This window comes from Heloderma suspectum, chromosome 16, assembly GCF_057233095.1.
Source record: "Heloderma suspectum isolate Gila_16-S chromosome 16, 16-S_ref, whole genome shotgun sequence".
In the NCBI taxonomy this organism is placed as follows: Eukaryota; Metazoa; Chordata; class Lepidosauria; order Squamata; family Helodermatidae; genus Heloderma; species Heloderma suspectum.
In genome coordinates, this window is record NC_139473.1 from 2,982,838 (window position 1) to 2,997,229 (window position 14,392).

General features: G+C 44.4%; 1 protein-coding gene across 3 annotated transcripts in view; it reads right to left on the bottom strand.

Moving 5' to 3' along the window:
* Positions 1 to 2,846, bottom strand: part of BLMH (bleomycin hydrolase) — a 30,489-nt gene extending 27,643 nt beyond the window's left edge. For all 3 annotated transcript variants that reach the window (XM_084823167.1, XM_084823165.1, XM_084823166.1), the window contains exon 1: positions 2,791 to 2,846. In XM_084823167.1, coding sequence (XP_084679293.1) covers positions 2,791 to 2,803 — 13 coding nt within the window. In that variant the 5' untranslated portion in view covers positions 2,804 to 2,846. The remainder of the gene's footprint in view (positions 1 to 2,790) is intronic.
* Between the last annotated feature and the right edge of the window lie 11,546 nt (positions 2,847 to 14,392).

A 14,392-nucleotide genomic window follows, 5' to 3' on the forward strand; every position in this document is an offset into this window, starting at 1 on the left:
GGAATGCTGGGAGTAGAAGTCCAAAACATTTGGAGATCTACTTTCTGCCCACCTCTGGTGCAGATGATACTAACAAAAATAATTCAACCAATGAACGACCGAGCAAAGGGCTGGATGCGCCCAGTCTCGTCTGATCTCGGGTCAGCCCTGGTTACTACTTGGATGGGAGACTGGACTCGATGGTCTTGTAGGCCCCTTCCAACCCTATGATTCTATGGTTCTATGAAATCCAGCATTCGAAAACTAGCACTCTCCAAACCGATTCTGAGATTACGCTACCTCAAGGCAATTATTCCCCCTCCATTCAGTTTTTTTTCCACTCTAAGTGTTTCCTGTCCTAGAAATAACAGATAGACACATCAGTATTACGTATATTTTAAAAATGGGGCACATAAATATTCCTGTCCTTAACTGTACACAGCAAAGAAACTTCAAGCAAAATATATTCTAATTTTATGCGGTTCCTTCTGCCTCTTGCATGCTCTCCTACATTTTTGTGATGGAGTAAACTGTTCCCTGTCCCTAAATCCACCCCTATAATTACACCCACAAATACACCAGGCCTTTGCTTCATGCCAAAGACACTTCTACTGTAAATGCCCCACCCAAACAGAACTAAACACACCCTGTTATGGTTGGCAAATTTAGACACACGCTCACTTTTAAATAAAGATGTATGGCAAAATGTTTATAAAACTTAGAAAATAATCACTCCTAGTTTCCCTATGACAAAGGGATACAAGACTGCGCCTTTTAATTTTATTTTACTGATTTTTCTTCCCTGCCTTTCGTCTGACATCACAGACCCAAGACAGAGATAAAAACAGAGAGTCAGTGTGGTTCATCAGTGGACGGAATGGAAGATTTGGACCCAGGTTCAAATTTGCAGCCAGTCAGGATGTTCACTGGGCAACATTAGGACCCGTCACCATCTCTCAGCCCAACCTACCTCACAAGGTTGCTGGGTGGATAAAAAAAAGAAAAGAAAGAAGAGCCAAGAGAAAGAGACCACCACCCTGAGTTAGTTTGTGGAAGGGTGAGAAATACATGGGAAATGAAGTCTTCCCCAACCTGGTGTCCTCCAGATGTGTTGGACTACAACTTCCGGCATACCCAGCTAGCTGGGAGGGCCCTGCACAGGATTTTGCTGGCTTATAATTGATGATTCTGTGGTGCTGCTCCGTTTTATTATCTCTTTTCATTTATTCTTTTTGTTGTTGTTGTTACAATTGCTTAACCATGTATTTTAACAGTGATTGTAGCACTTTTGCAGGTAAACCATTGCGCAGTTGTATTATGTTAAGCTGAATACAAGTATTCTTAATAAATAAATAAATATGGAAGGTTTGCGTTCATTTGCAGTGCCCAGATTATAGAACAGCCTCCCCAGAGAGGTGTGCTTGGCAGCACCATAGCCTGTTTTAAAAAGGCACTAAGAGCAGAGTCTTATGCATGTTTAGACAGAAAGAAGTCCTACAGCCCCAGCATGGCTGGCTGGGGAATGCTGGGAGTTGTAGGGCCTTTTTCTGTCTAAACATACGTAAGGTTGCACATTGTCACATTGTCGTTTCATCAGGCACCTTTTTGGTTTTAGCCTTCATCCAATCCATTTTTATTTATTTTCAACCTTTCTCCCCTACCTTCCTATAAAACATACCAAATAAAAACATGATTACCAGTGAAGCCAATCATCTTTAAAAGACTTTTTAAAAAGCAGCAGGAATATAAAAGAATGTAAGGGTGGCAGCCTACAAAATCCACTTGACTTAAAAAAGGGGCCTTGTGTTTTATTTCTTTCCATTTCTTTTGTATGGTTTTAATTTGTCTCCTTTTGGGAGGGGCTGTTTTGAATAATGTTATTGGCATATCTTGTTTTTGTGCATGGTCGGGAGAAGCGTGATGTGCTTTAACAGCCTCCCCCTTGTCATCCTCCAGATGTGTTGGACTTCAACTCCCAGCAGGGCTGGGGATTCTGGGAGTTGCATTCCAACAGATCTGGAGGGACCGGGGGGGCGGGCTGTGTTATTATAAACAAAAGCGAAGAAATAAACCCAGCTGTCAAAACCTTCTCTTAAACCTTCCCCAGCCTGAAAATCTGTCATGAGAGATAGGCACTCTGCCTATGCTCAGAAACACACCCTTGGGACTGTTGATCATCATTACGCATCTGCTAAGTCTTGGAGGGTGGCTGGGGGATGCTGGGAGTTGTAGTCCAGCACATCTGGAGGGCACGAGGTGGGTGCGGGAGAAGAAGGCTAAGTTATTATCAACAAATACAAAGAAATGAATCCAGCTGTCAAGTCTTAAACCTTCCCCACGCTGGAAACCTGTAGTGAGGGAAAGGCACTCTACACGTGCTCAGAAACACACTCTGGGGACCTAGGACCATCACAATGCATCTCCTGAGCCTGGGAGGGTGGTCAGGGGATGCTGGGGCTTGTAGTATATCAACCCAGCCGTCCAAAGCTTTCCTTCAACCTGGCCAGAAAGCCTTCCTCACCTCTAGAAACCTGTAGAGAAGGGAAAGGCACTCTGCACACGCTCAGAAATACAATCTTGGGACTCTTGACCATCACGATGCCTCCCCTAAGCCTCGGGGGGCAAGGGAGAAAGAGACCTATCGCTGAAAAATAGGTGCTGGGGTCCTGAGCCCCCCACCCCACGGTCCCTGCCCCCACAAAGGGGCAGCCGCCCGTCTCCATGGCAACGCCGCGCCCGGGCGCCCTGTAGGCCGCAGCCGCCGTCTCCGTCGCCATGGCAACGCAACCCTCCCCTGGCGCGTGCACCCACCTGGGACGCTCATGATGAGTCTTTCGGCCACAGCAGCGCGAGCCACGGAAAGAGCCGGGCAACGGCGCCGGAAGCGGCTCTCGTAAAGCCTCGGAAGCAGGAAGTCGCCCCGCGCGACGGCGGGCGGGGAGGGACAAATTTGCGCCGCCTCTCCTCTGCCACACCCCCGCCTCTTTTTAAAAGAGCCGTCCCGATTTTTCTTGTGCGAATCTGTTACCGTGTAGAGCCGTCAAAAGGGTCGAGCGAATCCTAAGCGTCTATGTTTCTGAGCATGTGCAGAGTGCCTTGTGCCATCGAACACACATATATAGTTATTTTCCTGTAAACTAATAATACATGTCTGCTCAGGAGTAAGACCCCTTGATGTCAAGGGGGCTTACTCCCACCAGGCAATTTTTTATGTACAGCTTTTTACCCCGCTTTTCAGGCCCAAAAGTCTCCCAGAGCGGCTTACGAAGATTAAATATGAGACACTCCCTGCTCTCAATCTGTTTTTCAATCTAAAGGACACCCCCCAAAGGAAAAGGGATGGGTTGTTGTTCAGTCGTTCAGTCGTGTCCGACTTTTCGTGACCTCATGGACCATAGCACACCAGGCCTTCCTGTCCTGCGCTCTCTCCCAGAGCATGCTCAAGTTCATATTCATTGCATCCGTGATGCTATCTAGCCATCTCATCCTCTGCCGTCCCCTTCTCCTTTTGCCTTCAGTCTTTCCCAGCATCAGGGTCTTTTCCAGAGAGTTTTCTCTTTGCATTAGGTGGCCAAAATATTTGAGCTTCAGCTTCAGTATCTGTCCTTCCAATGAGCACTCAGGGTTGATTTCCTTGAGGATGGACTGATTTGACCTTCTTGCAGTCCAGGGGACTCGTAAGAGTCTTCTCCAGCACCACAGTTCGAAAGCATCAATTCTTCGGCGCTCAGCCTTCCTTATAGTCCAGCTCTCACAGCCATACGTTGCTACTGGGAAAACCATAGCTTTGATTAGACGGACCTTTGTTGGCAAGGTGATGTCTCTGCTTCTTACTATGCTGTCTAGGTTTGCCATAGCTTTCCTCCCAAGGAGCAAGCGTCTTTTAATTTCATGGCTACGGTCACCGTCTGCGGTGATCTTGGAGCCCAAGAAAGTAAAATCTGTCACTGCTTCCATTTCTTCCCCTTCTATATGCCAGGAAGTGATAGGGCCAGATGCCATGATCTTAGTTTTCTTAATGTTGAGTTTCAAACCAGCTTTTGCACTCTCCTCTTTCACCCTCAACAAGAGGCTCTTTAGATCCTCTTCGCTTTCTGCCATTAGGGTGGTATCGTCTGCATATCGGAGGTTGTGGATAATTCTCCCAGCAATCTTAATTCCGACCTCTGATTCATCCAACCCAGCATTTCTCATGATGTACTCTGCATATAAGTTAAATAAGCAGGGTGACAATATGCAGCCTTGTCGTACTCCTTTCCCAATTTTGAACCACTCAGTTGTTCCATGTCTGGTTCTTACTGTTGCTTCTTGACCCTCGTACATGTTTCTCAGGAGACAGGTAAGGTGGTCTGGTACTCCCATCACTTTAAGAATTTGCCAGTTTGTTGTGATCCACACAATCAAAGGCTTTAGCATAGTCAATGAAGCAGAAATAGACATTTTTCTGGAATTCTCTTGCTTTCTCCATGATGCAGTGAATGTTGGCGATTTGATCTCTAGTTCCTCTGCCTCTTCGAAACCCAGCTTGTACTTCTGGTAGTTCTCGGTTCGCATAATGCTGAAGCATTACTTCCCCTTTCTCCCTTGCTTTTCGCTTGCCTTCTTTCCTCAGCTACTTGTAAAGCCTCATCAGACAGCCACTTGGCTTTCTTGCATTTCTTTTTCTTTGGGATGGATTGAGTTGCTGCCTCCTGAACAATGTTACGGACCTCCGTCCATAGTTCCTCAGGCACTCTGTCTATCAGGTCTAATCCCTGAAATCTATTCCTCACCTGCACTGTATATTCATAAGGGATACGATTTAGGTCATATCTGAATGGTTTAGTGGTTTTCCCTACGTTCTTCAATTTCAGCCGAAATTTTGCAAGAAGCAGCTCATGATCTGAGCCACAGTCAGCTCCAGGTCTTGTTTTTACTGACTGTATGGAGCTTCTCCAACTTTGGCTGCAAAGTACATAATCCATCTGATTTCAATATTGACCATCTGGTGATGTCCATGTGTAGAGTTGTCTATTGTGCTGTTGGAAAAGAGTGTTTGCTATGATCAGCGTGTTCTCTTGGCAAAACTCTATTAGCTTTTGTCCTGCTTCATTTTGTACACCAAGGCCATGCCTGCCTGTTATCCTGGTGATTTCTTGACTTCCTACTTTAGCATTCCAATCCCCTGTGATGAAGAGGACATCTTTTTTTGGTGTTACCACGTTCCATGGGGTTTTCTTGGCAAGAATACTGGAGTGGGTTGCCATTTCCTTCTCCAGCGGACCACATTTTGTCAGAACTCTCTGCCATGACCTGTCCGTCTTGGGTGGCCCTGCATGGCATAGCTTATGGCTTCACTGAGTTATGCAAGCCCCTTTGCCACAACAAGGCAGTGATCCATAAAGGGGAAAAGGGATGGGGGGTGGGGGGTAAAACTCAAGCACCAGTTCTTAGTTTCAAAAGTTCTTATAGATGTTCTTCAGTCTCAGTGAAACGACGCCAAAGTAAAAGGGATTGAGAGGGGGGAGGAAAAAAGCCCCAATTCTTTCTTTCAAAGTTCTTGTAGGTGTTCTTACTGGCAGGGAATGGAGAAACAAGCTCCCTGCAGCTGTTTCTTCTCTGGCAGATATATGGGGCTAGGATGGTCTTTTGTTTTTTCCCTGCGTCCCTTCCAATGCCTTTTCCTTTTGTGTTGCACCTAGATTGCAAACACTCCTAGCCATGTACAGAGTGCCTCCTCTTCATCATCACTTTCCACCCTCCTGGGATGAAGAGAGGAGGGAGGGAAACTTTTAGCTGTGGCACTTCTAACTTTAGACATTACACTGTCCTGGATTTTAGGAAACAGCTGATTTTGCTTCATTGGATTTGCTGGGAAGACTATTGAAAGAATGCTAACTTACCTCTCTTAAAACAATATGTCTTATTATGAAATGCAAATGCCAAACGTTAACGCTGGTTAAGAATTTGAAAATATAAATAAGTAAAAAGTAATAATTGTATTAAACAGAAGACAACATAGAGACACAAGCAAGAGCTTCAGCTATTGGGCAGTATAGAAATGTAATAAATAAATAAATAAATAAAGTTCACAATGGATTCTGGGTAGCTGGCATAAAAATAATGGTCAAGATGACCTGAAAGAGAAAATGTTGAGTTAACACCCTATCATTTGGGCCAAGAAGTTGAGCAATGAACAAGTCTGGGACTGAATTATTCCAGGTCCAAAGTGTACTTAAAGTTTTCGCTTATCAATTGAGAAAAAAATATTGTGTAAAGTATACACATCAAAAAGCTTGATGTACAGATGCCTAGAAAAATTTAAAGACTTGAGTTGGTAGATTTTGAGTAAGAAGTTATCTTCTCAAAAGTATGATTCAAAATAGATCATATCTGGCCTGAAAGATGTATGTGTAAGCCTTTTATGTATGTTTCATTTTTTAGGAGACTAATTAACAATGAGATAATTAAGACTGTGAGCCCTAATTTATGGGACAGTAGATAATATTAGTTATGAGGTAATTTCTACAAACAAAATATATAAGTATGTGCTGATTTTAGAATGAGGAGCTTCTTATTAGAAGCTCACCAGGCCTGCGTACCTGTGAGCTGAATAACCTGTTTAGCCCTGAGTGGGGAACTTGGTACTTAAAATGAGATCTCTCTTTTTTAAGTGGTTAAGATCTAAGAATCTTTAGCAAAACTCTAATATCAAGAAATGTTTTAATGTCATTTTATGAATATATTTTGATGTGATGTTACAAATAGATTTCTAATAAAAATTAAAAAATGAATCAAAAAGATTTTCCTTTATTAATTCTTGTTAGTACAAAACCAAAACTGAATCTACTTAAAACAATTTTTGGTGTATACTTTGTTTAGAAGTATTTTTATCTGCTAAATAAAAATAGGGAGTAAACAGGCAGCTAAAGGCTCCTAAAATACTGAATTATAGACAGATAGCTCAAACAAAGTAAAACCTGACACAACACACTGGGTGCCCGCCAATGACTATGTCATACCTACTTAGCATGATGTTTTAAAATAAATGTTCTGAATGGAGCTCCTAAATATTTCCTTCCCTATGCAACTAATAATTCTTCCAGGAACTACCCTCCCCTCCCTTCTGATAAAAAAATAATGACCAGAAAGATGGCCTCAGTTTCAATTACATTTAATTTAGATGTGTTTCCATATGCCTATTATACAAGCAACTCTGCATTGGAGTCGCCAAACATCTGTTAAATATTCATGTTGTTAATTTGGATGATAATTAGCTGGAAATTATACATAGATACGCTGCAGCCACTCCAGTCAACCACCCAAGCTACCTGCCCATTCAATGGAGCCTCATATGTAAATTCTAAGCTGATTCTACACGTCACTTGTCTCCTGCTAAGAGAAGACATTTGAGAAATGAATGCAGTTTGCTTGATTTCAAGGGGCTTGAGTAACTCCCCCATGAGGAAAGGTTAGAATGTCTGGGACTGTTTACCTTAGAAAAAAGATGAGGAAAGGGGAGACATGATAGAAGTGTGCAAAATAATGCCTGGCATGGAGGAAGTGGATAGATAGGGAGATGTTTTGCTCCTTCTCTCATAAGACTAGAAGCCAACAGGGTCATCTCATGAAGCTGAATGGTGGGAGAGTCAGGACAGAGAAAAAGAAGGACTTCACACAGCGCAGAGTAAAATTATGGAATTTGCTACCACAAGATGGAGTGATGGCCACCAATCTGGATGGCTTTAAAAGGCGGTTGGAGAAATTCATGGAGGAGAAGGCTGTTAGTGGCTACCAGTCCTGATAGCTATATGCTACCCCCAGGATCAGAGGCCGTCTGCCTATGTACACCAGTTGCTGGGGAATCATAGAATAGTAGGGAAAAGTGTTCTGTGTTCTCCCCTCAGTCTTTTCTTCTGTGGAGAAAAGTGTTCTTGTCCTGCAGTCTAGCTCTGGTCAAGCACCCCCGATTAACATGCTGTGATGGGGAGCAAGGCTGATGTCCCCAAAACAACTCATCTGCTATCATAGAATCATAGAATAGTAGAGTTGGAAGGGGCCTACAAGACCATCGAGTCCAACCCCCTGCTCAATGCAGCAATCCAAGTCAGAGCATCCTTGACAGATGGCTGTCCAGCCTCGTCTTGAATGCCTCCAGTGTGGGAGAGCCCACTACCTCCCTAGGTCATGGGTTCCATTGTTGTATTGCTCTAACAGTCAGGAAGTTTCTCCTGATGTTCAGCCGGAATCTGGCTTTCTGTCACTTGAGCCCATTATTCCGTGTCCTGCACTCTGGGATGATCAAGAAGAGATCCTGGCCTTCCTCTCTGGGACAACCTTTCAAGTACTTGAAGAGCACCATCATATCTCCCCTCAGTCTTCTCTTCTCAAGGCTAAACATGCCCAGTTCTTTCAGTCTCTCTTCATAGGGCTTTGTTTCCAGTCCCCTGATCATCTTTGTTGCCCTCCTCTGAACCCTCTCCAGTTTGTCTGCATCCTTCTTAAAGTGTGGTGCCCAGAACTGGACACAGTACTCCAGATGAGGCCTAACCAGTGCTGAGTAGAGGGGAACTAGTACTTCCCAGGATTTGGAAGCGATGCTTCTATGAATGCAGCCCAAAAGAGCATTGGCCTTTTTTGCAGCCACATCACATTATTCGCTCATATTCAGCTTGTGATCTACAACAATTCCAAGATCCTTCTCACTTGTAGCATTGTTGAGTCAAATATCCCCTATCTTGTAACTGTGCATTTGGTTTCTTTTTCCTAGATGCAGAACTTGGCATGTATCCCTGTTAAATTTCATTCTGTTGTTTTCTGCCCAGCACTCCAGTCTATCAAGATCACTTTGAATTTTGTTTCTGTCTTCTAGGGTATTAGCTATCCCACCCAATTTTGTGTCATCTGCAAATTTAATAAGCATTCCCTGCACCTCCTCCTCCAAGTCATTAATAAAAATGTTGAAGAGCACTGAGCCCAGGACTGAGCCCTGAGGTACCCTGCTCGTTACCTCTCCCCAGTTTGAGAAGATCCCATTGATAAGCACCCCTTGAGTCCAATTCTGTAGCCAACTGTGGATCCACCTTTTAGCTAGTTTGCTAATCAGAATATCATAGGGCACTTTGTTGAAAGCTTTACTGAAATCGAGAAAAATCATGTCCACAGCATTCCCACAGTCTACAAGGGAGGTTACTTGATCAAAAAATGAGATCAGATTCATCTGGAAAGATTTGTTCTTGACAAATCCATGTTGGCTTCAAGTAATCACTGCATTGTTTTCAAGGTGCTTACAGACTGATTGCTTTGTAATCTGCTCCAGAATTTTCCCAGGAATTGATGTCAGACTGACTGGTCTGTAGTTCCCAGGTTCCTCCTTTTTGCCCTTTTTGAAGATAAGGACAACATTAGCCCTCCTCCAGTCATCTGGCACTTCACCCATCCTCCATGATTTCTCAAAGAGAATAGACAGCGGTTCTGAGAGTTCTTCTGCCAGTTCCTTTATTACTCCAGGATGTAATTCATCTGGCCCTGGAGATTTGAACTCATTCAAAGTAATTAGGTGTTCCTTGACCATATACCTATCCATCTCAAGTTGCTATCTTGCCCCTTCAGCCTGTACTTTGCCTTTGCCAGGGGGGGTCATAGACACGCTTCTGGAAGAAGACTGAGCTGAAGTAGGAATTAAGAACTTCTGCCTTTTCTTTGTCATCTGTTATAATTTTGCCATCCTTATTTAATAGTTGAACTGCCATTTCTTCCCTCTGTCTTTTACTTTGCACGTAGCTGAAGAAAACTTTTTTGTTGCTTTTAGCATCCCTTGCTAACCTCAGCTCGTTCTCACCTTTAGCCTTCCTGACGCCATCCCTGCAATTCTGTGCTACCTTCCTGTATTCTTCCTTTGTAGCATGGCCTTTCTTCCACTTCCTATATGTGTCCTTTTTTGTTTTCAGGTCATCTCTAAGCTTTTTGTGAGGCCACATTGGATTCTTCTGTTGCCTTCCACCTTTTGTTGTTGTTGGAATTATTTGTAATTGTGCCTTTAGAATTTCCTTTTTTAAAAACTCCCACCCATCTTGGACTCCTTTTCTCATTAGAGTCACTTGCCATTAGACCTTCCTGATCATTGTTCTGAGTTTATTAAAATCAGCTTTCCTAAAATCCAGGGTACACATTTAGCTACATGCAGCTTTTGCTTCCTTTAGAACCAAGAACTCAAGTATAACATGATCACTTTCCCCCAGAGTTCCCATAACTGCTACTTTATCCATTAAGTCATCTCTGTGGGTTAGGATCAAGTCAAGGATAGCTGATTCTCTAGTTCCTTCCTCCACTGTCTGTAGGAGGGAGTTATCAGCAACACAAGTCAGGAATTTCTTGGAGGGCCATGTTTTGCAGAATTTGTCTCCCAGCAAATATCGGGGAAATTGAAGTCCCCCATTGCTATTATACCATGCTTTCTTGAAACACTGGAAGTTTGCTTTTCAAAAGTTTCATCCTCGACTTCTCTTTGATTGGGTGGCCAGTAGTAGACTCCGACCACCATGTTCCTTTTATTCTTTGCTCCATTTATTTTAACCCAGATGCTCTCAATGGGGCTACCAAGTTCATCCTCCTGTATTTCTGTGCAGAGATATGTATTTTTAGCATATAGTGCAACTCCACCTCCCTTTCTGTTCCTTCTCTTCTTTTTGAACAAGTTATATCCTTCAATTGCTGTATTCCAGTCATGGGAGTCATCCCACCAAGTCTCAGTTACAACTGAACTTAGGCGGGAGGGTGCTGTTGCACTCATGTCTTGCTTGTGGGTTTCCCGTGGGCAGCTGATTGGCCGCTGTGGGAGCAGAATGCTGGACTAGATGGACCCTTGACCTGATGACCTTGCCTTTGGGCAGCAAAGATGTGGGGTGAGAGAAGTTGCATCCCTCTTTCTGTCACTATATTCATTTTCAGAACAGTGATTTTCCAAGAAATAAATAAATAAATAAATATAAGCCTCTGTCTGAGATTATTAACCAGCTTGGCTGAATGCTTGATCGGTTTGGTGTGGCCTTCCTGCCCCACCGAGCCTTTCGCTACTATGTGGCTACCTCTCTTTTGGAAGTTCATTCTTCCCAATCGAAGAGCTTGTTTCACCTTCAAAGGGTCCGCAGCTGGTAAATGGGTGCAAAAGGAGACAGGAAAGGGCAGAATTGAGGCTGATGAGATCGCACAGTATTGACAGCAAGAGATGGAGCAAGACTTTGCTCATCAACATGTGTGCCCAGTCTCTTGCTCCCTCCACCCCATTCCCTGCTGTTCGATGGGTGGGGACCATAACATTTTGTGGGCACAGCATGGCGCATATGCTAAGTGATAGCTGCCCTGTTTCCTTGCAATATGACACACACCCATAGATGTGCAATATGATGAACGCACACAGCCACCGCCTGTAATTGCTTGCACACAACTGATGTTTGCCAGCACGGCGAGAAGTCAACAGACAGGATGGCTTTCCCACAGAAGAGCAGTACTCCAAGCACTGGAGAGACCGGAGAGCACTCTTATCCAATCTGGTGCCTCCCAGATGTATTGTTCCTCTTCCCTCCCCATCCCTTTTGCGTAGTGTCCTTTTTCAGATTACACACCTCCCATTGTCCCCAGCCAGAATGACCAATGGCCCTGGGTTGTATCCCAACACAGTGGACAGCGTCAGACTGTGGAAGGCTTCACAGCTGGCAGGGGGATGCTGGGAGTTGTAGTCCAGCACATCTGGTAGGCGTCAGGCTGGGGAAGGGAGTGCCACATACCCATAAAGAACTTCACCAGTGTCTGAAAGCATTAGGTATGCCTTCCCCAACCTCATGACCTCCAGATGTTTTGGACTACAACTCCCAGCATGCCTGGTCTTTGGCCATGCTGCCAGGGGCTGAGGGAAGTTGAAAACTGTTGGAGGACACATGCCAGGGACGGCTTTATTAGATGTTGCTCCACCAATCACGTTATACCTGCTGCTCTTCTTTTCATTTCTGCAGGCTCAAAGTCCAGCTGGCTCCTGCTCGCCTTTTCATTCAAAACTGCCACATTTACGCATTTATGGTGAATCATCAAAAGGCAAGCAATTTAAGAGAGCTAGCAGGAACCCTAAGAAGAGTTCTGTTGCTGGATCAGTTCAAAAGTCCACCTAGGTCTTCCTTGTTGCCACAAACGGCAGCCAGCCCAAAAACTTTGAGAAGCAAAAAAGAAAAAAGGGAAAAAAAGCTGGGCACGCGCTTTTTAGTTATTATGGCTAAAAAGGGAGCCCAGAAAAGCTTTTCAACACTGACAGTTTTATTTAAGGGATTTCATTTAGCTGTCGTAGCTAATAAGGGAACACAGAAAGACATCTTAACATCAGCAATTTTAATTAGGGAATTTCATTTAGCTTTCATAGCTAACAAACAAACAAACAAACAAACGCAGAAGGGCATTACAACACCTTCTGAAGATGGAAGGAGCTCTTCTGTTCGCAAAGTGTTCATTAGGACCCAAGCCAGTATTCCAAGTGTTGTCGCACTTTATACGGTTTGTATAAAGGCATTAGGATATTGGCAGTTTTATTTCTGATTCCTTTCCTAATGCTGGCCAATGTTGAATTTGCCTTTCAAGTTTCAAGTTTCCATCAAGTTATCCATTGCACCCCAAAGAGGTCTTTCTTCGCCAGTAACTGCCAGCTCAGATCCCATCAGCGTATATGTGAAGTTACGGGGATTTTTTGCCCCAGTTGCCATTGCTTTACACTTGGGATTTATTCTGACTAAATAAATCAGAATAAATCTGGGGAGGGTGGAGGGAAGTTTACGAGACATCCAAACAATCTTTTTTAAAAGCGTGTAGTCATGCATGGCAATCAGAGGCACACAGAGCTGACCAACCAGTTGATCCAGAAACAGCACAGTCTCCATGAGCTAAGCTGAAGATCTATTGTTCTGATTGGAGTTTAAATAGATTGAAGCAACCCTTCACTAGGGCTGGAAACAGCCAATCAGGAAAAACCCTGTCAGCTCTAGCCCACATGGGGGCCTGTCGCTCTTGAAAGAGGAATTATCCACTTGCCATCCCAGAATGCAGTCTCACTTGTTCCATGCGGTTATCCACAGCTGCTGTTACAGACCTCTGTGTTGGCAGCAGATGGCTTTTGTGCAGCAAGAAGGCAGCAGCCCTGAAGAAGACCAGGGGCTGAAAGACCTGCCAGCTTTTTCTACTAGCTCCACTCCTATGCCTTTATTGAAATGAAGCTTTCCTCCATTGTAGCTCAGTCTCCAGGACAGGGAAAAATCTTACACTACGTCCCACTGCATTCAGTGAGACTTAATCACAGGTAAGTGTGTATAGGATTGCAGCCATAGAAGTTGGTTTATGTATGTAATGATATTTGTTAATCGCTTCCATTAAAGGAAGTTCTGATGTACCAGAAAACAAGTCTTCATACAGAGGACGAGACGGCCTTCCTGGGAATGCCTGCTAGAAAAGTAATGTTTTCCGTAGGCACTGAAAACCTGGAAGGGTTGGTGCTTGTGCAGTTGCAGTGGCAGGGAGTTCCAGAGCGTGGGCGCTATGATGCCAAAGGCCCTATTCTGCTGTGAAGGACCAGACTTCAGAAATGTCAGGGACCACCAGGAGGGTATCTCTTGGTATGTTAATCACTCCTACAAATAGTGAACTCAAGTGGCAAGTGCCTGCCACAAGGGTTGTAGCCCAAAGGGGGGTGACTCTGGAACAAGAAAGTATCCACACACTTGGGAGAATCCTGAAGTTTGCCAAAGGACCTCCCCCTCTGCCTTGCAATCTAAAAGGTAACAACCCCAAACGGGACAACCGGAAACTCCTGGAAAACAGCTGAATGAGAACTGAGCATGCTCAGTCACCGTGGAATGCAGAGTGAAGTGGGAAAAGAAAAACGGAACAGAGGGAAGGGGAGAGTGGAAGCCTCTGCAGAGGGACATTGGCCGGTATAGCCTGCTGGAAGTCTGAACAGGAGCATGTCCTTTTAGGAGGGAGGATGTGCTGCAATATTTTATTGCAGGACCCACTTATACTCCAAATTCTGTTTAACATGTTGCACAGCCCACAGTCTGCTGCCCGTCCAATGCACAGATACTTCATTCCATGGGTGTTTTGTCCACAACTAGAGGGTGGTTCCCTCATTCCTTTTCCTGTGTTACAAAAGAACCATGTTCTCTACTGGGCACAGGTGCATGAATTAGACGGCCTGGTAGCCAAAGAGGTAGCCAAAGAGAAAGTGTGCAGTCGCTTAACCACAGTATACCCCCTGACAAGACCGTTCATCTTTGACAGAATGTGTGGGGTGGGCTGGAGGCTCCGGAACCCTCTGCAATAGCCAAAGTGTGACCTTTTCACAGGCCTTGAAGATGTATGGGCCCAGACCTGTGACTAGATCTCAGCCTTCATCCCAGCT